At 39.8% G+C, this 24,697-nt stretch overlaps 1 protein-coding gene across 4 annotated transcripts in view; it reads left to right on the forward strand.

The window, feature by feature from the left end:
- The window catches only part of ZNF277 (zinc finger protein 277), a 118,620-nt gene extending 94,720 nt beyond the window's left edge, over window positions 1-23,900 (forward strand). For 2 of the 4 annotated variants that reach the window (XM_068549325.1, XM_068549322.1), the window contains exons 8-12: window positions 12,228-12,295; window positions 14,484-14,580; window positions 16,176-16,218; window positions 17,230-17,404; window positions 18,175-23,900. In XM_068549325.1, coding sequence (XP_068405426.1) covers window positions 12,228-12,295; window positions 14,484-14,580; window positions 16,176-16,218; window positions 17,230-17,404; window positions 18,175-18,361 — 570 coding nt within the window. In that variant the 3' untranslated portion in view covers window positions 18,362-23,900. The remainder of the gene's footprint in view (window positions 1-12,227; window positions 12,296-14,483; window positions 14,581-16,175; window positions 16,219-17,229; window positions 17,405-18,174) is intronic. The other 2 variants (XR_011074710.1, XM_068549324.1) reach the window with 2 other exon arrangements.
- The last annotated feature ends 797 nt before the right edge of the window (window positions 23,901-24,697 follow it).

The following is a 24,697-nucleotide window of genomic DNA, read 5'->3' on the forward strand; positions in this document are numbered from 1 at the left end:
ATGGTTAGTTTACAAAGCGTAACTTGATTTGATTTGTCTTTCATTTGCCAGATGTTTATATAGTAAAAAGGTCATGTCTCTACAACTCACAGTGATCTTGATTAAATGGATAAATAAATAAATAACCATAAATACCTGGATAGCCATGCATTGCCCCTCACTGATTGTCTATTACCGTGAGTACAGGGACTTCTCTACTCTATTCAAAAAACGCTGTTGACTTCTGGATGTGCTAGATGCTATGCTAGATAAATGTTTACGGACAGTCTCTTCACTGATTCCTTTTTCCCCCATTAAAATATCTTCCCCTTTCCCATCAAATAAATAAATAAATAATAAAAATTTGTCTTTTTCATTCTCTTGGGCCAGCTTATTTTTAATGGAAATTTTAGAGAAACCAAGTGATTTCACTCGTCAAGAGGACTTTCATTTTTGGACTAGTAGGATGGACTAATTGGGATACCATGTCAAAGATTTTAAATACTTTCAAAGCTCTCCTAGGCCAGAAACCTCAGTACCATTTGCTGGCCTCTGTAGATTACAGTCCCTTTTATTTAAGAAGAGGTATTCAGTTGGAGGCAAATGTCCATCTCTACAGGGGCATTTGGAAATTTAAGAAGGGAGTTTTGATTGACGCACTGAGTGGAGCGTGCCCCCAGTCTGCTGATTTTTTTAGGTATACATAACAAAGGAGGGAAACTGTTGCAGGAGGGGGGACCCCTTCCAGGGCCGAGAGTGGGCTCTTATCTAACACTCAGAAGTGAATTGTCCAAGGAGACACATGTGCTGACAAAGCAAGAGACTTTAGTGGGAAGAGGCACCTGGATGGAGAGCAGCAGAGGGAACCCAGGAGAAGTACTCTGCCACGTGGCTAACAGTCTCAGGTTTTATGGCGATGTGGTTAGTTTCTGGGTTGTCTCTACCAATCATTCTGACTCATGGTTCTTCATGGTGGCGTGCACATCTCTCAGCCAAGGTGGATTCCAGCAAGAAGGATTCTGGGAGGTTGGTAGGACATATGGACTGGCATCTCCTCTCTCCTTTTGACCTTTCTCAAATTCTTCTAGTTGGTGGTAGCTTGTTACTTCCACGTTCCTTACCAGGATCTCCTGTTGTACAATAACTCATGCAAGTGGTTATCATGCCTATCCAGGGTGGACAGTTTCAGTCAGTGGTTCCCTAACAAAACTACTCATGAAAAGAGAGGGAGTTAAGTAATTCTCCAGTAGAATTGAAAGAAAGATGGGCCCTGAACCAAGATGGCAGAGTAGAATGATGTGCTCTCACTCCCTCTTGTGAGAACACCAGAATCACAACTAGCTGCTATACAATCATTGACAGGAAGACACTGGAACTCACCAAAAAAAAATGCCATACATCCAAAGACAAAGGAGAAGCCACAACGAGATGGTAGGAGGGGCGCAATCACAGTAAAATCAAATCCCCTAACTGCTGGGTGGGTGACCCACAGACTGGAGAACACTTATACCACAGAAGTCCACCCACTGAAGTGAAGGTTCTGAGCCCCAAGTCAGGCTTCCCAACTGGGGGTCCGGCAACAGGAGGAGGAATACCTAGAGAATCAGACTTTGAAGGCTAGTAGGATTTGAGTGCAGGACTTCAACAGGACTGGGGGAAACAGAGACTCCACTCTTGGAGGTCACACACAAAGTAGTGTGCGCATCGGGACCCAGGGGAAGGAGCAGTGACCCCAGGGTAGACTGAACCAGACCTACCTGCTAGTGTTGGAGGGTCTTCTGCAGAGGCGGGGGGTGGCTGTGGCTCACCGTGGGGACAAGAACACTGGCAGCAGAAGTTCTGGGCGTGAGCCCTCCCAGAGTCTGCCATTAGCCCCACCAAAGAGCCTAGGTAGTCTCCAGTGTTGGGTTGCCTCAAGCCAAACAACCAACAAGGAGGGAACCCAGCCCCACCCATCAGCAGTCAAGCAGATTAAACTTCTACTGAGCTCTGCCCACCAGAGCAACAATCAGCTCTGCCCACCACCAGTCCCTCCCAAAAGGAAACTTGCACAAGCCTCTTAGATAGCCTCATCCGCCAGAGGGCAGACAGCAGAAGCAAGAAGAACTACAGTCCTGCAGCCTGCCTGTGGAACAAAAACCATATTCACAGAAAGATAGACAAGATGAAAAGGCAGAGGGCTATGTACCAGATGAAGGAACAAGATAAAACCCCAGAAAAACAACTAAATGAAGTGGAGATAGGCAACCTTCCAGAAAAAGAATTCAGAATAATGATAGTGAAGATGATCCAAGACCTCGGAAAAAGAATGGAGGCAAAGATCGAGAAGATGCGAGAATGTTTAACAAAGACCTAGAAGAATTAAAGAACAAACAAACAGAGATGACCAATACAATAACTGAAATGAAAACTACACTAGAAGGAATCAATAGCAGAATAACTGAGGCAGAAGAACGGATAAGTGGCCTGGAAGGCAGAATGGCAGAATTCACTGCTGCAGAACAGAATACAGAAAAAAGAATGAAAAGAAATGAAGACAGCCTAAGAGACCTCTGGGACAACATTAAACGCAACAACATTCGCATTATAGGGGTCCCAGAAGGAGAAGAGAGAGAGAAAGGAACAGAGAAAATATTTGAAGAGATTATAGTCGAAAACTTCCCTAACATGGGAAAGGAAATAGCCACCCAAGTCCAGGAAGCGCAGCAAGTCCCATACAGAATAAACCCAAGGAGAAACACGCCGAGACACATAGTAATCAAATTGGCAAAAATTAAAGACGAAGAAAAATTATTGAAAGCAGCAAGGGAAAAATGACAAATAACATACAAGGGAACTCCCATCAGGTTAACAGCTGATTTCTCAGCAGAAACTCTACAAGCCAGAAGGGAGTGGCATGATATACTTAAAGTGATGAAAGGGAAGAACCTACAACCAAGATTACTCTACCTGGCAAGGATCTCATTCAGATTCGATGGAGAGATCAAAAGCTTTACAGACAAGCAAAAGCTAAGAGAATTCAGCACCACCAAACCAGCTCTACAACAAATGCTAAAGGAACTTCTCTAAGTGGGAAGCACAAGAGAAGAAAAGGGCCTACAAAAACAAACCCAAAACAATTAAGAAAATGGTCATAGGAACGTACATATCAATAATTGCCTTAAACGTGAATGGATTAAATGCTCCAACCAAGAGACAGAGGCTTGCTGAATGGATACAAAAACAAGACCCATCTATATGCTGTCTACAGGAGACCAGCTTCAGACCTCAGGACACATACAGACTGAAAGTGAGGGGAAAAAGATATTCCATGCAAATGGAAATCAAAAGAAAGCTGGAGTAGCAATACTCATATCAGATAAAATAGACTTTAAAATAAAGAATGTTACAAGAGACAAGGAAGGACACTACATAATGATCAGGGGATCAATCCAAGAAGAAGATACAACAATTATAAATATATATGCACCCAACATAGGAGCACCTCAATACATAAGGCAATTGCTAACAGCTGTAAAAGAGGAAATCGACAGTAACACAATAATAGTGGGGGACGTTAACACCTCACTTACACCAATGGACAGATCATGCAAAACGAAAATAAATAAGGAAACAGAAGCTTTAAATGACACAACAGACCAGATAGATTTGATATTTATAGGACATTCCATCCAAAAACAGCAGATTACACTTACTTCTCAAGTGCGCATGGAACATTCTCCAGGATAGATCACATCTTGGGTCACAAATCAAGCCTCAGTAAATTTAAAATAATTGAAATCATATCAGCATCTTTTCTGACCACAACGCTGAGATTAGAAATCAATTACAGGGAAAAAAAACATAAAAAACACAAAACACATGGATGCTAAACAATACGTTACTAAATAACCAAGAGATCACTTAAGAAATCAAAGAGGAAATCAGAAAATACCTAGAGACAAATGACAGTGACAACACGACGATCCAAAACCTATGGGATGCAACAAAAGCAGTTCTAAGAGAGAAGTTTATAGCTATACAAGCCTACCTCAAGAAACAAGAAAAATCTCAAACAATCTAACCTTACACGTAAAGGAACTTGAGGAAGAAGAACAAACAAAACCCAAAGTTAGCAGAAGGAAAGAAATCATAAAGATCAGAGTAGAAATAAATGAAATAGAAACAAAGAAAACAGTAGCAAAGATCAATAAAACTAAAAGCTCGTACTTTGAGAAGATAAACAAAATTGATCAACCATTAGCCAGACTCATCAAGAAAAGGAGGGAGAGGACTCAAATCAATAAAATTAGAAATGAAAAAGAAGTTACAACAGACACCGCAGAAATACAAATCATCCTAGGAGACTACTACAAGCAACTCTATGCCAATAAAATGGGCAACCTGGAAGAAATGGACAAATTCCTAGAAAGGTATAACCTTCCAAGACTGAACCGGGAAGAAATAGAAAATATGAACAGACCAGGCACAAGTAATGAAATTGAAACTGTGATTAAAAATCTTCCAACAAACAAAAGTCCAGGACCAGATGGCTTCACAGACGAATTCTATCCAACATTTAGAGAAGAGCTAACACCCATCCTTCTCAAACTCTTCCAAACGATTGCAGAGGAAGGAACACTCCCAAACTCATTCTGTGAGGCCACCATCACCCTGATACCAAAACCAGACAAAGATACTACAAAAAAAGAAAATTACAGACCAGTATCACTGATGAATATAGATGCAAAAATCCTCAACAAAATACTAGCAAACAGAATCCAACAACACATTGAAAGGATCATACACCATGATCAAGTGGGATTTATCCCAGGGATGCGAGGATTCTTCAATATACGCAAATCAATCAATGTGATACACCATATTAACAAATTGAAGAATAAAAATCATACGATCATCTCAATAGATGCAGAAAAAGCTTTTGACAAAATTCAACACCCATTTCTGATAAAAACTCTCCAGAAAGTGGGCATAGAGGGAACCTACCTCAACATAATAAAGGCCATATATGACAAACCCGCAGCAAACATCATTCTCAATGGTGAAAAACTGAAAGCATTTCCTCTAAGATCAGGAACGAGACAAGGATGTCCACTCTCACCACTGTTATTCAACATAGTTCTGGAAGGCCTAGCCACGGCAATCAGAGAAGAAAAAGAAATAAAAGGAATACAAATTGGAAAAGAAAAAGTTAAACTGTCACTGTTTGCAGATGACATGCATGATACTATACATAGAGAATCCTACAGATGCCACCAGAAAACTACTAGAGCTAATCAATGAATTTGGTGAAGTTGCAGGATACAAAATTAATGCACAGAAATTTCTTGCATTCCTATACACTAATGATGAAAATCTGAAAGTGAAATTAAGGAAACACTTCCATTTACCATTGCAACAAAAAGAATAAAACACCTAGGAATAAACCTACCTAGGGAGACAAAAGACCTATATACAGAAAACTGTAAGACACTGATGAAGGAAATTAAAGATGATACCAGCAAATGGAGAGATATACGATGGTCTTGGATTGGAAGAATCAATATTGTGAAAATGACTATACTACCCAAAGCAATCTACAGATTCAATGCAATCCCTATCAAATTACCAGTGGCATTTTTTATGGAACTAGACAAAAAATCTTAAAATTTGTATGGAGACACAAAAGACCCCGAATAGCCAAAGCAGTCGTGAGGGAAAAAAACAGAGCTGGAGGAATCAGACTCCCTGACTTCAGACTATACTACAAAGCTACAGTAATCAAGACAATATGGTACTGGCACAAAAACAGAAACATATATCAATGGAACAAGATAGAAAGCCCAGAGATAAACCCACGCACCTATGGTCAACTAATCTATGACAAAGGAGGCAAGGATCTACAATGGAGAAAAGACAGTCTCTTCAATAAGTGGTGCTGGGAAAACTGGACAGCTACATGTAAAAGAATGAAATTAGAACACTCCCTAACACCATACACAAAAATAAACTCAAAATGGATTAGAGACCTAAATGTAAGACTGGACCCTATAAAACTCTTAGAGGAAAACGTAGAACACTCTTTGACATAAATCACAGCAAGATCTTTTTGATCCACCTCCTAGAGTAACGGAAATAAAGACACAAATAAACAAATGGGACCTAATGAAACTTCAAAGCTTTTGCACAGCAAAGGAAACCATAAACAAGACGAAAAGACAACCCTCAGAATGGGAGAAAATATTTGCAAACGAATCAACGGACAAAGGATTAATCTCCAAAATATATAAACAGCTCATGCGGCTCAATATTAAAAAAACAAACACCCCAATCCAAAAATGGGCAGAAGACCTAAATAGACATTTCTCCCAAGAAGACATACAGATGGCCAAGAAGCACATGAAAAGCTGCTCACCATCACTAATTATTAGAGAAATGCAAATCAAAACTACAATGAGGTATCACCTCACACCAGTTAGAATGGGCATCCTCAGAAAATCTACAAACAACAAATGCTGGAGAGGGTGTGGAGAAAAGGGAACCCTCTTGCACTGTTGCTGGGAATGTAAATTGATACAGCCACTATGGAGAACAGTATGGAGGTTCCTTAAAAAACTAAAAACAGAATTACCATATGATCCAGCAGTCCCACTACTGGGCATATACCCAGAGAAAACCATAGTTCAAAAAGACACATGCACCCCAATGTTCATTGCAGCACTATTTACAATAGCCAGGTCATGGAAGCAACCTAAATGCCCATCGACAGACGAATGGGTAAAGATGTGGTGCATATATACAATAGAATATTACTCAGCCATAGAAAGGAACGAAATTGGGTCATTTGTAGAGACGTGGATGGATCTAGAGACTGTCATACAGAGTGATGTAAGTCAGAAAGAGAAAAACAAATATCGCATATTAACGCATATATGTGGAACCTAGAAAAATGGTACAGATGAACCAGTTTGCAGGGCAGAAATATAGACACAGATGTAGAGAACAAACGTATGGACACCAAGAGGGGAAAGCGGCGGGGGGAGTGGGGGTGGTGGTGGTGTGATGAATTGGGAGATTGGGATTGACATGTATACACTAATATGTATAAAATGGATGACTAGTAAGAACCTGCTGTATAGAAAAATAAATAAAATTAAATTAAAAAAAATTTTTTTAAATGCTCAAAAAAAAAAAAGAAAGGTGGGGAGTTCTGGTTCTGACACTTTTCTAAAGCAAATGGAAATTGTTTTTTGCTCTTAAATTTGAAAGAATTTTAATCCACACCCATTGGCCACGAAAGGCATAATTGATAATAATGAGCCATTTTATCTATTGGACGGAAACAAGCATTTCCTGAATTATGTTGGAAATCTCTGCTTTTTAGGATAGAATTTTTTCGTGTTCTAACTAATCCTTAGCATATTAAAATAAAATTCCCCTTGAGAAACAAGTGGAATTAGCGTGTGTTTGAAGATTGGCTCTGAGAAGTTGCCATGGTTAGCTACAAATGTTTTACAACTAGCTAAAGGCAAAGGCACCCTTTGAGTCTTTCAGTCTTCTCTTGAAATCACTCAGTTGTTAATTCCTAGAGCAAACGCTGCTTCAGGGCCCAGCCCAATCCTACAGGGGGTGGACTTCAGTGTTAAGTCTAAGAATATTCATCTACTGCAGAAAGCTGTGGAAGCAATTTAACAGTACTTCCTTCTGGGGCTCTTTTAAACTAATAGTCAAGAGCTTGGGACTAGCAGAACATTGTATATAGCTGGAGGTGTTTATCTTTTAGAGGAGACTTCAAAGAAACTGCTCACTCAAATTCTGCTGTCACTTTTAGAAAAGTTTGTTACTTCATTCCCTGGGCATCGAGTAGTGTGACTGTGAAAACTGAAATTATCCGTGAGGACCAGCTGTCTCTAGATGAGTGTGCTAGATTGTACTGCCCACAGAGTGCCCAGATTTCATGTGGGATGAATCATGGCTTGAGAGAAGTGCTTCAAGAGAATGTAGAGGCTTCAGTAACATATAAAATGAAAAATCATTTTAGGGTAATATCGATAGAAGTTTTTGGTTTGGTTTTAACTAGCAGCATTTGAGTACCTGCTATGTGCCAGGTACTGTCTTGGTATTTATATTAAGTCTTTTACTCTTAACCACATCCTTATGACACAGGTTTTGTCATTATCCTCATTTATAGATTAGGCAACTACAGCACAGAGAAGTTGAGTAATTTTCCCAGGGTCACGTAGCTGGAGCTTTCTGTATCAGTTTCCTTCAATTTTTCCTCAGTTTTTACAATTGAAATGATAGTAGTACCTACCTCTTATCCTTTGGGTTGGGTTTTTTGGTCAATTAATGGTGATAAATTCATAATGATCTCCACACACACACACACACACACACACACACACATACACACTTTTGCCTATTATCTTTTACACCAAACTAGAAAGTGAGCCAAGGTCAAGGTAAAACTAACTTTAATCAGCCCCTTACGGGCTCTAACCCACAACCTTACCCATCTTAGCTCTATATGCTTTCCCATTGAGGCCAACAATAAGATTTTTTTTTTCTTTTTTGGCCGCGCTGCGCGGCTTGCGTGATCTTAGTTCCCCGACCAGGGATTGAACCCAGGGCCCCGGCAGTGGAAGTTCAGAGTCCTAACCACTGGACCACCAGGGAATTCCCACTTTAGTTTTTAAAAAGCTAAAAAAAAAGAAAAAGAAAAGAAAAGAGAGACATTCATTGTTTATTCCTCTGAGGGAAAAGGCTGACATGAGTATGTGGATGTGGGCAAAAGATTGAATTGTTGTATTAGTAACTGGTGTCTGCACATCCATTTCTCACATCCTCTTCCCTTCAGAAGCAATTTCATTGGCTGCAAACATTCTACAAATGTTTGAGTGACTTCTAGGTACCAGACCCTGGTGGAACAGAAAGAAAAATATGACAGAACAGGTGGTTGATTTAAGCCACTACTTTCAAGGAATTTAGAGGTTGGTATGAGAACCAGACATGTAAGCACATTAATTTCAACACTTTGTAATGGTGTGTACAGAGTTAATGTTTCAACCTCTCCTATAGCAAGCAGATCTATATAGCCATTGAGTCATGCATCCACAGTGTCTCACCTCCAAGCAGAATTTTCAGACCAGCAGTAATGGAAGCATCCAGGATATTCTTGGCAAGATACACTCTGAGAGTCATAAAAGGTGGGAGAGCCATAAAAGGTGTCCTGATCCCTAGTCGGCACATGAGGCTGTTTTTGGTCTCTTCTCAGCTAGCAAATTGATAGATTCCTTTTTCTTTCTTGGGCGAAATAATTTCCATGTTTAATTACTCATATCAATTTTTTAATATTAACAGACTTGCAAATAAGTATATTAAAGGTCTTTTGCATAGTCTAGATTATCTACTTAGAGTTCTTGCTTTATTTTCTCAGACAGAAGGGTTCAGTGGAGAGTTGGGGCAAGCGAAGGGGACAAGGTCCCAGGCAGTTTCACGTTCAAATACCCCTGCCTCAGAGGGCAGCAGACTGCGTAACGTCATCACTGAGGCTCCACCTACATATTCCTAAAGTGCTCACGTTTCAAGCCCTGAATTTTTCTAAAGGGATCTATTTTTACAGTGATATTATCATTTTGACTTAAATTTTTTTTATTTTTAAAATACACAAAGCCATTTGTAACAAAAGTAGGCTCTTAACCTGTTTTTCAGTTTTGTTATAGTTCTCTCTACTGCAGTTATTAATATTTACATTTAAAACACTGTCTCTGTTTCTGATGGATTTCTTGTGTAAGCACGTGTTAAGTTTTTTCCATGTTTTTTTGCACCGTGTCATTGATCGTAAGCCAACGGATGCAGAGGTTTGAGGAAGTGTTCTGAACATCTTTACTGACATGCCTTCCAAACTTTGTTTTTCTGGTATTCTTTTCTTTCCTAACATGATTCACTAGCAGGCACAGTGTCTTAATTAGAGACTAAATTTTTTTTCTCTTTGGGTCTTGTTCCTGTAATAAGTCATATATTTAACTGTACCAAGGCAGAGCACTCTAGGAAAGTCTCAGCCACTGTCACTTGCAAATCGCTTGTTTCCTATTCTAATGGACACAGAGTTCCATTTTCCTCTCAAATGGTAAATGGTTAGTGCTGTATTGCCTAGATAAATCCCCATGTTGTACTTCACACTGAGAAAGCTGCAAAGTAATGCTTTGAGTTTGGAAGTTTGACAGTGAAAGATATTTTTCATCATTTTGGGCTCAAAACATTTATTGATGAGTAACATTTGCCTGTATTGTTGAGAATGATAGTACCCCAAATGGCCCATCGGGGTATTAGTCCAAGTCCAGAGAGACTACGTAATACATAGAAGATTTAATTCATCACCAAAAATTCCATCTAACAAGGATCATGTTGGCAGTGGTGAGGCCATTCTTGATGTTCATAATGAAGCTTAGACACTTCATGACGACTCTGGGAAGTACATTATAGAGTCCAAATTAACTATCTCTAATGACGTTATGGTAAATCTCTGCATGTCTGAGTTTATGCATCATTTAGCTGATAGATAATGACAGCTTCAGAACCTCTCATTAAGTTGATGAATGATAGATTTTCTTTTTCTCTAAATCATAATGGCTCTTGTAGTTCTTTGTTTTTAGTTAAATGAATACCTTTTTAGAGAAAAAAAATGTTCCTGAGGTGAATTCTGGTAATGTTTTTGCAAAAGAAGGATATCAAGCAAGGATATCTGTATTATATCAGGTGAGGTTGGACTTGACAGTTGCCATAGTTTAGCTGCTTGAAAAAGTGCCCACTAGTATTTCTGCATCCTTCTTTAATGCACTGTTTGCTTTTGCATGGCACGGTGGGAAGATTGAGTGGAGAGAGAAGAAAAGACAAGAGAAAGAAAGAAAAGACTCAAGGGATAAAAGAGACATGGTTGGGCCCAAAGAAATCATTCCTTCTCATCACTACATAAAGTTTTGCTGAAACTATGACTAAATTTGCCAGACATAGCCCTAAAAGGGTGGAACTCCTTCATGAACTGTAAGAGATAAAAGGGATTTGAGTAGATATTTGAGTACCTACTATTACCTGGTAACCATGTACCATGTGCTTTTTATACATTAACTATCTAACCACATTACAGAAACCTTTTGAGGTAGGATCTAAATTGACATCACATTTTTTAGATGTTTTCAGTTAAAATTCAATTCAAAAAAATACTTCTAGTACCCACTGTGTGCCCAGCCCTGGAAATGTAACAATGAACAAAGGCCATGTCCAAACAGACATTCTAGTAGAAAAGACAGAGAGCAAATAAGAAAACAAATAGATACACAAAATGATTTCAGGGTGTGATCAATGCTTTGAAGAAAAATAAAACATCCGAGAGGAATAAAAAGTAACTTGAAGGACAGGTGTTTTAGACAGAGTAGTCAGAAAAAGAGGTAGTAACGTTTAAGCAGAGACCAGGATGATGGAGCCATGTTAGGATATGTGAGGGAGCAGTGTTTCAGGCAGACGATGCGACAAGTACAGAAGTAGCTGGGTGGAAGTCAGCTTGCTGTGTTCGAGCAATAACAAAAGAGCAGTCTGGCTGGAGCCAGCTGAGCAAGAGAAAAAGTGGTGGGACATAGTGATGGAGAGGGAGCCAGGGCAGAACATGGAGGCCTTATAAGCCATGGTAAGGCCTCTGAATTTTGTTCTGAGTGTGTGAGAAGCCCTGGGAGGGGTCATACAAACAGGGAGGTGCCCTTTGGAAAGCTCACTGTGGCTGCTGTCTGAGAAATAGACTGCAGGGGACCTCAAATAGAAACAGAGTCCGGCTAGGAGGACGTTTCAGAGTCTCTGTCAAAAGATATTAGTGGTTTTTGTTAAAAGATCCCCAAGAGATTCTTATGTGGATCCAGGGTTGAGAAACACTGATTAACATTTAAGAGAAAAGAATTTCACTGAAAGGTTATCGCTGCTTCTTCAAAAAGAAAAACATGAAAATATTATTAAACATTTTTGCATATTTTTTAAATGTTTGATTTAGGATATATCCCAAATCCTAACCATTTAGGATATATCCTAAATCCTAAAATTTGATTTTCATTTCTTATCCCTGAAATAACAGCTTTAATATATTCTGCTTGTATTATTTTAAAACCATTTGCGTTTGGGTTCTGTCTTGTTTTGTTTTTGAGTTCTGTGTCTACTTTCTGCTTTCCCCTCTTCCTCCTTCACCCCTCCTGTTTATCTCTAATCCCTCTGTTCTTCCTACAAAGGAACTTGGAAAATCCTGGGAAGAAGTTCAACTAGAAGATGATCGGGAGTTGCTAGATCATCAGGAAGAGTAAGACTCATTATTGATGCTACTTAATTACAGTGGTTTAAGAGAAGGAAAACAGTTCTTTAGTTTGATTTAAAATTACCATTCTGAAAAGACAGCGTAAAAAGAAAGAGAACCCTCTCTCTAAGCCATGCATCATTTCATGTAATATAGCAAAAACTTGAATTCAAAATAACTTTGACACCTCATACCAGTCAGAATGGCCATCATCAAAAAGTCTGCAAATAATAAATTCTGGAGAAGGTGTGAAGAAAAGGGAACCCTCCTACACTTTTGATGGGAACGTAACTTGGTGCAGCCACTGTGGAGAACAGTACAGAGGTTCCTTAAAAAACTAAAAATAGAGTTAGCATATGATCCAACAATGACTCTCCTGGGCATATGTCTGGAAAAGATGAAAACTCTAATTTGAAAAGATAAATGGGACTTCCCTGGTGGTCCAGTGGTTAAGACTCCTGGTCGGGGAAGTTCCACGTGCTGTGAGGTGTGGCCAAAAACAAAACAGAAAAAGAAAGAAAAAAGATACATGCATCCCAATGTTCATAGCAGCACTATTTACAGTAGCCAAGACATGGAAGCAGCCTAAATGTCCATGGACAGTTGAATGGATAAACTGTTTGTGGTATACAAACAATGGAATATTACTCAGCCAAAAAAAAGAATGATATAATGCCATTTGCAGCAACATAGATGGACCTAGAGATTATCATACTAAGTAAAGTAAGTCAGACAGAGAAAGACAAATATCATATGATATCACATGTATGTGGAATCTAATAAAATGATACAAATGAACTTATTTACGAAACAGAAATAGACTCACATACATAAAAAACAAATTTATGTTTACCAAAGGGGGAAGGGGGCGATAAATTAGGGGTTCAGCATTAACAGATACACAGTCCTATATATAAAATAGATAAACAACAAGGTCGTACTGTATAACACAGGGAATTATATTCAGTATCTTGTAATAACCTATAATGGAAAAGAATCTGATAAAGACTACATATGTGTATAAATATATATATATATAAAATAAATAATATATATGTATATAAATATGTATATTAAAAGATTTTATACATATGTATATAAAAAACTGAATCACTTTGCTGTACACCTGAAACTAACACAGCATTTTAAATCAACTATACTTCAATAAAAAATGATAATCATAATGCCAAAATAACTTTGACATAAGAATCACTAAAGCAACTGTTATTCCAACTAAATAGTGTTTTGCTACTAAAGTTATTCATTGAACACACAGGTAATATATAATTCAGAGAAGAATATATTCCAAAGTGCTTTGCTTATTAGTCCATTGGTCTCTAGACCTTAAAGTGATATGAACTTTGAACTCTCTCTCCATGCTAGCTTGCCATTGGAGTAGTGAATGTAACTAAATTGAGGTTAACCTTGTTCTGTGTTCATCCCGTTGATGACTAACTTAAAACAGTCACAGCTTCTTTGTTTGAAATTATAAGCTTGAGAAGTATTCTTTTCAACCTGAAAGGATTCCCTGTTACTCATCCTCTTTTCATTCAAAGCTGTTCAGCCTTTTGTCTCTCCTGGGATCTTGGTCCTCCTGGTTTAGGAATGACAAGAAGTTGACAGTATCTCAAGAAATAAATGCAGGGAGGGGAGAAAATGGTAAGAAGGGCCCTGTATGCCTTTTGATTTCTCTATTTGCCATCACATTTAACACTTGCCCCATCTAAAACGATCGGTATTTCCCACATGATAGATAAAGGTTTGCCTTTTTAGACTAACGCCATTTGTCACGCAGAAACACACTCCCAGCACTGCACCTCACAGCATGCGCACTTAGTGGTCAAGGTTAATGAGAGAGAGCATACATTTCCTGATACGTCTTCTCTGCAAATTAAAGCTGGTTGTCTCAGAAAGACATCGCACTGATCTCGTAGTGAAATAGCTGCTCGGAGAGGCAAATGTAAGAAAATGGAGCAGCACTTTGTTTTGCTACTTATGTTAATTTCATGGTGCTACCTTGAATTTCAGAAACTGTATCAAAAAGTCATAATATGATACGGCAGTCTTTACAGAAATGTCAGAGCTGAAAGAGAATGGCAGGGTTTCCTGGGGAGCAGAAAGTAATACCAAGTCACTGCAGGATGCCCTCTTCATGAAGAGGATCTCCATGTTTGCTCTTTTCTTTCTAACACAGTGACTGGTCTGATTGGGAAGGACGCCCTCTCTCCGCTGTCTGCCTGTTTTGTGAAAAGCAAGCAGAAACAATTGAAAACTTACGCGTCCACATGGAGGTGAGACGCTTTTGTTCATTTGAATTTTGTTTCGTTGTTCCAACAGGGAGAAGCTGACGGTAACTGCAGCCTCATCATCTCATACCTTTAGTTTCTCAATTATTTTCCCCTTCCTAAAAGTGCTGTAAGCAAAACAGAAGAGACAGGGCAGGTCCATCAAGGAGAACTAGAACTCAGGGCAGTTAAGTACAACTGACTGGACCTGGGTGAACTGTGAGTTTGGGACTTCACAGACCACTGATGCCACCCCACCTCTGAGATGCTTAGGGGATAGTTCTGGCTTAGACTGTGGGATCTGCAGCCACGATGAACAGTACCCAGGATATGGACAGGTTCTGAGTCTTTTTCCAGTGCTTCCCATGCTGGTGAACAAGGAGAGCAGGAAGAGAAAAAGTTGCCGTTTACAGAGCCCTTGGGGGAAATGGGGGTGGGGGAGCCATGGAGGTGGAGAGGGCACAGGGTGTGGTCTTGCAGCTCCTTCAGTTAAAAGGATTTGGAGAGAAGAAATCGGAGGACATTTCCAGTTTGCGCTTTCCTTTCTGGAGGCCATCTTTATGTTATATCGGGAGTAGAGAGTTGAGTGTAATAGAAAAATATTACTGTGTTATTCTGATGTGCCCTCCCTCCCCTCCCCCCACTCAGCTCTGTCATAGTGGAGCAGACTCCCGTTTTTCACCCACGTTCATTCCATTCTCATTCATAAAAACAGGGACCTGAAAGGTGTTCAAAAGGCTATGGGCATTTACTCAAGTGAAAACAGAGTCATTTTGTCTGAAACAGGTTGCCACTAGTATGTGTGTATAGTTTCCAGTGTTTAAATGTAACTCATGATATCCTAGTATCTTTGAATTGAAAGGAGCCTTGGTCCCCCTATCCTGTGTAAGAATTCCCTTTGCAGTATCCTTGACTGGTGTCCTCAACCTCTGCTCGGTTACTTTCAGTGATAACATATCATGCAATTCTTAATTATCCTGACTGTGATGCTACACTGAATACCTTCACAGGGAGTTAGACGGTCTTTATTCTCTGTGAGCCTCTAAGTTGAAGCATTTACCCAGATGGGCGATTGCAGGAGTGGAACAGAATAAAAATAAGTCTATGCATCATGAAAATCAAAAGACATGTAATTTGTGGGAAGATATGAGTGAAGAGAAACTTGCAGGTTTAAACATTTGACAGCATAAAACGAAGAGCAGAATTTTTTAAATTACCTGTCTGCTGGTGGAGCAAAGGACCTATATTCATAATTCTAGTCCAGACACGCAGTACAGTAGGGCCACATCTTACCTAGCGACTGAGGACACTTCTGTCAGACTGCAGAATGCATACAGAGTAAATTGTAAAGACTGTAGATACAAGCTGTGAACAATTAAAATGTTTTAACTGATTGACATGACTTGTTTGGACTGTGCTTTACAAAGCAGTTGGATGTGGGGGGGAAGCAGTTAGATTTCGAAGACTTCAAAAGCAGATGATGAACCGAGACTGAGTTTCTACAGTGTTCAAACTCCTGTGAATAAGCTGTCTGTTTATAACTTCAGCCTGAAAGATTAAATAATTTATATGCTCACAGATATATTCATTCCTTTTTTTAGGATGCACATGAATTTGATCTCCTCAAAATAAAGTCAGAACTTGGTAAGTTTGATTCGGAAGTTGTTTTCCATGATGCTGCGTTTTTTTATACACCATCCCGTAAACGATGCCGGCTTTGTGCAGTTGTGATTGGAGAGTGCACAGCCAAAATGTGTCTCTCCACAGATGGTCTCAACAGAAGTGCCTGAAGCAGTGTTTCACAACCATTTTGAACTATAATATTCACATATGGTTTTGATTTCATATAGTCTTTCTTCTTTTCTACATATATGATTGCTTCAAATAAAATACAAGTTAATGGTTAATATCTATCATAATGTGGTGGGGACTAGTGGAAAAAACGTGGATTTTGAAGTCACACTAGAGTTCATATTCCAACTCTAGCACTTACTGGCTGTGTGACATTGGGCCTCGGGTCAGCAGAATGTTACAGAGAGTGGATAGAGTATGTAAAACACCTACTGCGCTGCTTGGTAGTGTAGCTAGATTATTTATTATAGATGTACCCAATTGGATCACTATGATAGAAGGATTAGGGTCAGGAAGACATAAAGTACTGACTTGCTAATGTATCCAAGACCATAAAAAGCTCACTTCCCACACCTCAACTCACCGACTACTTTCCTAGACTCTTGGACGTGTTACTTTACCGCTCTTATAGGCATGTGTATATGTTATATATGTGATAGATTAATAGTCAAGAACATGGGCTGTGGAGCCAACAGCCTGGTGTCAAATCCTGGCTCTACACTTACTGGCTGTGCAATTTTGGACAGTTTCCTAATGTATAATGTGGATACGGTAACACCACCTATGTGATAGGGTATTGCGAGGATTAAACGTATTAATGCGTGGAAAGTGATTAGAACAGTGCCTAGCACATAAGCCCTATATAAGTATTGGCTGTTATTATTTGGTATCTATTAATATGCTTTAAAACTGCACTGCCTCTTCAGGTTGGTTAATAAAGAGAAGTGCTCCTTTTAAAAGTTATAAAAATGAAAAAATGGGTCTGACCAGTTGTCTGATGATTCTGTGTACTGTCATTTTCAGGACTGAATTTCTATCAGCAAGTGAAACTAGTCAATTTCATTCGGAGGCAGATTCACCAATGTAGATGTTATGGCTGCCATGAGAAGTTCAAGTCCAAAGCAGACTTAAGGACTCACATGGAAGAAGCTAAACATACTTCACTGCTTCCTGAAAGACAGACATGGGATCAACCACAGTGAGTACTGCTCAACCAGACATATATTTCTTTGCTCCTTCTCCATTATTTCATCCCTTTATTTAATTCCTCTTTAGAATATCCCAGATTTATGAGAGGCAAAGTCAGCCCTGGATTGACCTGAGACCCTGTTCCTGTAATTCTTCTCATACAGGTCGAAACCTTTAGATTTCAGAACTAACTGCAAAGTGTGTCCAGAGAAGGAACCAGAGTAATAGACTTAAAATTCTTTAGATGTTTTAATTTTTGATAGTTTATAATGAAGGAAATAGTGATGATTAGGTTGGGGGAGGGAAAAAAAAAAACCTCACAAGCAGAAGCAGTTGTTTTTATCAGATATTTGAAGGAGTAGTGTATGAAAGAGTAACTGTATTTGAACTTTGTTAACCTTAGGGAAGAACCAGGACCTTTGAGTAGAAATGAGAGAGATGTCATTTTTAGCTTTATGGGAGGAGGTATTATTTAATAGCTAGAGTTGCCTGATAGTGGAGTAGGCTGCCTTTTAAGATAGTAAGTGTCTTGTTATGGTAGATATCAAGCAAAGGCTGAATTGCCAGCTAGCAAGGATACTAGTAAGACTGATGTCAGCCAGTAAAGGTCAAAGTAAAAGTAATTCAGAAGTTCTCTCCCTTACAGCCTTTGCAAAATGCAGTTGAAATTGTTGGCAAGGAAACCTAGCAAAATTATAGTGATGTGTACATTCAGCTGCCTAGAAATTTTCTGGATAATATATAGTTTTGGTTATTCAGTATATCTATGGTTGTTTTCAGGTATTATTTTCCAACCTATGAAAATGACACTCTGCTGTGTACCCTGTCTGACAGTGAAAGTGACCTGACGGCTCAGGAACAAAATGGAAATATCGCCATCATTAGTGAAGATACATCTAAACTGCATGCTTTGAAACAAAGCAGTATTTTGAACCAGCTGCGACTACATGAGTCCTTGAAAAACTAGAAGAAACTGCCACAGAAGCAATGTTTCATGTTTTCTCCTGTGAGACAGACGCAAAATACTTTAAATTTGAACATCAGCAAAGGATTAGTCTTTGGTAAAATAAACTGTTTTTTTTTTTTTTTTTTTTTAATTGGCTGTCTTGGGTCTTCGTTGCGGTGTGCGGGCTTCTCATTGCGGTGGCTTCTCTTGTTGCGGAGCATGGGCTCTAGGCTCGCAGGCATCGGTAGTTGTGGCTCGTGGGCTCTAGAGCGCGGGCTCAGTGGTTGTGGCACACGGTCCTAGTTGCTCTGCAGCATGTGGGATCTTCCCGGACCAGGGATTGAACCCGTGTCCCCTGCTTTGGCAGGCGGATTCTTAGCCACTGCACCACCAGGGAAGTCCAAAATAAACTTTTAAAAAACGAATTTTTTTCCCAAAAATAAAGTAGAAACTAAATAGAATGAAGACTTTTTGTATATGGGCTCTAAAGTTTTATTATGTAATCATTGTAAATGATCTCATTTCATTAGACTCATATTTATCTATAATAAGGAAGACGTGCAAATCGCAAAGAAGTGAAATGTTCAAATTATTTATAAACCTAATTTCAACCGGTAGTCTCAGTCACTTCCCCACAGGCTTTCGTCATCCAGCAAGTCACAAAATTTGACAGACGTGTGCTTTCTGTACTACATTGGGTCAGCTGTGAATGTAGTGACCAAAAGAGGAGCCACAGAAGAGAGGAACAGTGGTCAAAGTCCTGGATGATGCACAAATTGGACACTATTTTGGAAAAATCAAGATCTGACTATATTATTATTATTGCTTTCCACCTGGAGTTACTAAACTCCCTAGAAATGGACATCAAGACAAATAACTTCACTTTCCCCTACAGTGTATATACGGCTAACAGATGAGTACCATTTTTTAAAAAACAACCACAGTACCATCATGACATCTAACAAAATTAACAGTAACTTCTTAATATCATATGTTTTCAGTTTTCCTTAGTTGTCTCAAAAATGTCTTTTTACAACCTTACCAGTTACAGGACAAATATTGTATGCCTCCTGATAAGACGCAATGAGGAAGACAAACAATCACTTTTCAGGGTTCTTCCCCAAAATGTATAATGTGAATATACTGAAGAAACATCAGCTAAACCCAAGTGAGGGACAGTCTACAAATAATTGGCCTTTACTCTTCAAAAAATCAAGGTCATGAAAAACAAAGACTGAAGTAACTGTTCCAAATTAAAGAAGACTAGAGAGGTATCACATTGTGTAATCCTGGATTGGATCCTGGACCAAGAAAATATGGTTTTCTTCTGCTGTAAAAAAGATATTAGTGGGACAATTAGCAAAATTTGAGTAAGGTCTGTAGTAAATGTTAGGGTATTCATATTAATTTCCAGATTTCAGTAATTGTACTGTAGTATGTGTTAAGAATGTTCTTGTCTTTAGAAAATACACACTGAAGTTGTTAAGGGTAAAGGAGCACTTTGTTGGCAATAAAAAACTAATATGGGGAATTCCCTGGCAGTCCAGTGGTTAGGATTCCGGGCTTCCACCGCAAGGGCCCTGGCTTTTTTTTTTTTTTTGGCTGCATTGGGTCTTTGTTGCTGTGCGTGGGCTTTCTCTAGTTGTGGCGAGCGGAGGGCTACTCTTCGTTGTGGTGTGCGGGCTTCTCATTGTGGTGTCTACTCTTGTTGCCGAGCACAGGCTCTAGGCACGCAGGCTTCAGTAGTTGTGGCTCACGGGCTCTAGAGCGCAGGCTCAGTAGTTGTGGCGTATGGGCTGAGTTGCTCCGCGGCATGGGCGATCTTCCCGGAGCAGGGCTCAAACCCGTGGCCCCTGCATTGGCAGGCAGATCCTTAACCACTGTGCCACCAGGGAAACCCAGGGGCCCGGCTTTGATCCCTGGTCGGGGAACTAAGATCCTGCATGCCATGCAGCACAGCCCAAAGAAAAAAAAGAAAACACACACACACACCTAATACGGGTATGTATATATAGAGAGAATGATAAAGTAGATGCAATAAGATGTTAACATTTGGGGAAATCTAAGTGAAGGGTATGTGGGAATTCTTTGTACTATGGCAACTTTTCTATAAGTAAAAATAGGTTAAAAAAAACTTTTCAAGATGTCTTTTTACTTGGTTTGCTTAAATCAGGATTCTAGTGAGATACGTACTTTGCATTTGGTTGGTGTGGTCCTTAAGGGTCTTATGTATAACAGTTTATGCTCCCTTTCATTTTAACTGCCACTTACTTGTTAAAGAAATTGGGTCATCTTTCTCACTTTCTGAATTTGGATAGCGTATCCTCTTTGTGTCATTTAACATGTTCCTCTATCACCAATTTTTCCTGCAAACTGGTAGATCTAGAAGCTCCATTAAAAATTTGTGTTCAAAAAAATTTTTACAAAAATAATTCATAAGAGATATTGTGTGCTTTCTCTCACATCACATCAGGCACATGATATCTGATGTGCCACTTTTAGAGATGTCACAGTTGATCAGTGCGTTCAGGTGCTGTCAGTCTGGTGCATCATTATAAAGTTCCCCATCAAACCATTTTAGTACCCACTGGTTTATGTTATCTAGAATTTTTTTTTAGGGCTTGCAAAATGGTGATCTTCTAATTCTATCATTTCTTTACAAATGGGTACTTTACACAGCATGTGTGCTAGAGAGCACTGGAGTCTGAAGTTCTAGTTTTCAACTGTTAATGCAAGCCTATATAGGCAGTGCACCAAGACCAATCTTGAAGTCATGTGGTACGGCCTGTCCAGAATCTCAAGAGTACTCTCCCACCATGTGATCCAAAATTGACTGGATTTGTAAATTATATGAGCTGTGGCCAACGCTTTAGAATCCAAGCCTCGAGCTGTGCAGACACCTGTACAACACTTTTCATTGAAAACCAGCAAGCAATTAATGGGAGGCTTTATTTAATGAAAAAGCTACCAAAGTTAAAGACACAATTAAGTTGTTTTAAAACCAAAGATCAAGAAGGCAGTTAGTCCTGTGCCTAGAAACTTGTGTCTCTAGGAATCAGATTTGTTCAGAAAATCAAGGAATGTCTGGGGTGTTTCTGGAATGTGCTTCAGTCTTAGAACAGGAGCAATGACAGGATGAGAACACAGTAAGTGAAGAGTAATTAAGCTTGCGAAGGAGAAAGCGTTTTTGGAGATAAAGTTGAGATTTTAGAGAACAGATCCAACAGATATTAAAGGAAAAATGAAATTGAAAGACAAGATAAAAGGGACGGGATACTGTACTTGGAGTTTCATTCATTTAAGAGGTTTTTTTCTTAGGTTGGTAGATATTTGGGGGGGATCATCTGGAACATAAGGACAGAAATAATAACTTAGTTCCAAAGAAATTGAACAAGAATATAAGCAAAGTCTCAGCAAACTGTACTGACTGTCCCAGAGGGAGCACGGATACAGGCCACCACTGGCAAAGTGCTCTCTTAGAGCCACGCAGAGACTCTTTGGGAAGAACCATTGGGGAACTGCGCCTTAAAGACTGGGACGGTGGTGCCAAGTGTACCTGAAAGTCTGGGCCATTTGAGAGGGGAATAGCAGTCAAATGCAAGTAAACTATTCGGGGGGTATTGAATGAGTGTCCAGATGTCGCTGTGATTGTAGGTAAGGACGTAAGTGCTGCCTGTGCCCAGAGTGGGCACACCTGAGAAATTCTGAGCATTAAGACTGTAAAGGAGGGCAGCAAGAAAGATGAAGCATAATACAAGAGAGTGAGCAGGGCAGTGATAAATGGAATCCAACCCTGGATTGGCTGTCGGCCCGGTCAGAAAATACATGCTGATTATCTCACTCGGAAAAGTGAGAGTGCTCAAGATTTTTTTTTGGACAGTAGTTGCCTTTGACAGACCAGAACCTAGTGACTTATCTCTCAGAACAGAAGAGCCCGTTAGACAAAATCTAGACGAGAAAGGTAACATTATCTGGGCCAGAAAGGAGAGAAAGTTTAAGAAAAAGAAAGAAGGAAGAAAGCATCAGATCCTACAAATACTGTTAGGCCTATATGTGTTAGGGAAGGAAAGGGAACAGCTTAAGAAATAAATTATACTGTGACAAACTCAGCTGTTCCTCCCAGAAAGGTGTAGAGGGAAATCGAGCCCTAGGACATATCCACTATTGCTGGAAAAGGCAGAGCCGAGAGGAATACTGCTGGAGGCTGGACCAGTCAAAAGCAGGAGAAGGTGGTGTGCTGAGGAGGGCTCTCCAGAGGTATGTGTCCTCGCCAGTGCAATTAGTCTGGTAGTCCAGTTGCCCCCAGGATTTATATATGTCTTCAATAATAATAATAAGTTTAGTTGGGTATATGGCTGCCTAGAATGAAGACTACACTTCTCAGCCTCTCTGGTAGTTCAGGGTATAAGCATACCTTGTTTTATTGGCACTTTGCTGTATTGCGTTTTTCAGATGCTGTGTTTTTTACAAACAAGGCTCGTGGCAACCCTGCGTCATGCAAGTTTATCCGCGCTGTTTCTCCACCAGCATTTGCTCACTTCGTGTCTCTCACATTTTGGTAATTCTCACAGTATTTCAAACTTTTTCATTATTATTATATTTGTTATGGTGATCTGTGCTCATTGATCTTTGATGTTACTATTGTCATTGTTTTGGGGTGCCATGAGCACCCCAAACCAGCCCATCTCTCTCCCTCTCTTCAGGCCTCCCTATTCCCTAAAACACAGCAATACTGAACTTAGGCCAGTGAAGAGCCCTACAATGGCCTCTAAGTGTTCAAGTAAAAGGAAGAGTCACACATTTGTAACTTTAAATCAAAAGCTAGAAATGATTAAGCTTAATGAGGAAGGCATGTCGGAAGGTGAGAGAGACCAAAAGCTAGGCCTCTTATACCAAACAGTCAAGTTGTGACTGCAAAGCGATAGTTCTTCAAGGAAATTAAAAGTGCTACTCCAGTGAACACATGCATAATAAAGCAAAACAGCCTTATTGCTGATGTGGAGAAAGTTTTAATGGTCTGGATAGAAGATCAAATAAGCCACAACATTCTGTTAAGCGAAAGCCTGATCCACAGCAAGGCCCTAACTCTCTCCAGTTCTCTGAAGGCTGACAGAGGAGAGGAAGCTGCAGGAGAAAAGTTTGAAGCTAGCGGAAGTTGGTTCATGAAGTTTAAGGAAAGAAGCCATCTTCATAACATGAAAGTACAAGGTGAAAGCAGCAAGTGGTAATAGAGAAGCTGCAGCAAGTTATCCAGGAGATCTAGCTAAGATAATTTATGAAGGTGGCTATACCAAACAACAGATTTTCAGTGTAGACAAAACAGCCTTCTATTGGAAGAAGATGCCATCTAGGACTTTCACAGAAGTTAATGCCTGGCTCCAGAGCTCCAAAGGACAGGCTGACTCTCCTGTTAGGGCTTAATGCAGCAGGTGACTTTAAGTTGAAGCCATTGCTCATTTATCATTCCCAAAATTGTAGGGCCCTTAAGAATTATGCTAAGTCTGGGCTTCCTTGGTGGCTGAGTGGTTAAGAATCTGCCTGCCAATGCAGGGGACACGGGTTCGAGCCCTGGTCCGGGAAGATCCCACATGCTGCAGAGCAACTAGGACCGTGTGCCACAACTACTGAGCCCGCGCTCTAGAGCCCACGAGCCACAACTACCGATGCCTGCGAGCCTAGAGCCCGTGCTCCACAACAAGAGAAGCCACCACAATGAGAAGCCCGCGCACCGCAACGAAGAGTAGCCCCCACTCGCCGCAACTAGAGAAAGCTCACGTGCAGCAACGGAGACCCAATGCAGCCAAAAATAAATAAATTTATTTAAAAAAAAAAAAGAATTATGCTAAGTCTACTCTGCCTGAGCTCTGTAAATAGAACAACAAAGCCTGGATGACAGCACATCTGTTTACAACATGGTTTACTGAGTATTTTAAGCCCACTGTTTAGATCTGCTCAGAAAAAAAGGTTCCTTTCAAAATATAACTGTTTGTTGACAGTGCACCTGTTCACCCAAGATCTCTGATGGAGATGTACAATCAGACAAATGTTGTTTTCATGCCTGCTAATACAACATCCATTCTGCAGCCCATGGATCAAAGAGTCATTTCAACTTTTAAGTCTTATTATTAAGAAATACACTTTCTAAGGCTATAGCAGCCATAGATGGTGATTCTTCTAATGTATCTGGGCAAAGCCAATTGAAAACCTTCTGGAAAGGATTCAGCATTCTAGACACCACTAAGAGTATTTGTGATTTACGGGAAGAGGTCAAAATATCAGCATTAACAGGAGACTGAAAGAAGTTGATTCCAATCCTCAAGGATGACTTTGAGGAGCTCGGGACTTCAGTGGAGGAAG

This window comes from Eschrichtius robustus, chromosome 8 (genome assembly GCF_028021215.1).
Source record: "Eschrichtius robustus isolate mEscRob2 chromosome 8, mEscRob2.pri, whole genome shotgun sequence".
In the NCBI taxonomy this organism is placed as follows: Eukaryota; Metazoa; Chordata; class Mammalia; order Artiodactyla; family Eschrichtiidae; genus Eschrichtius; species Eschrichtius robustus.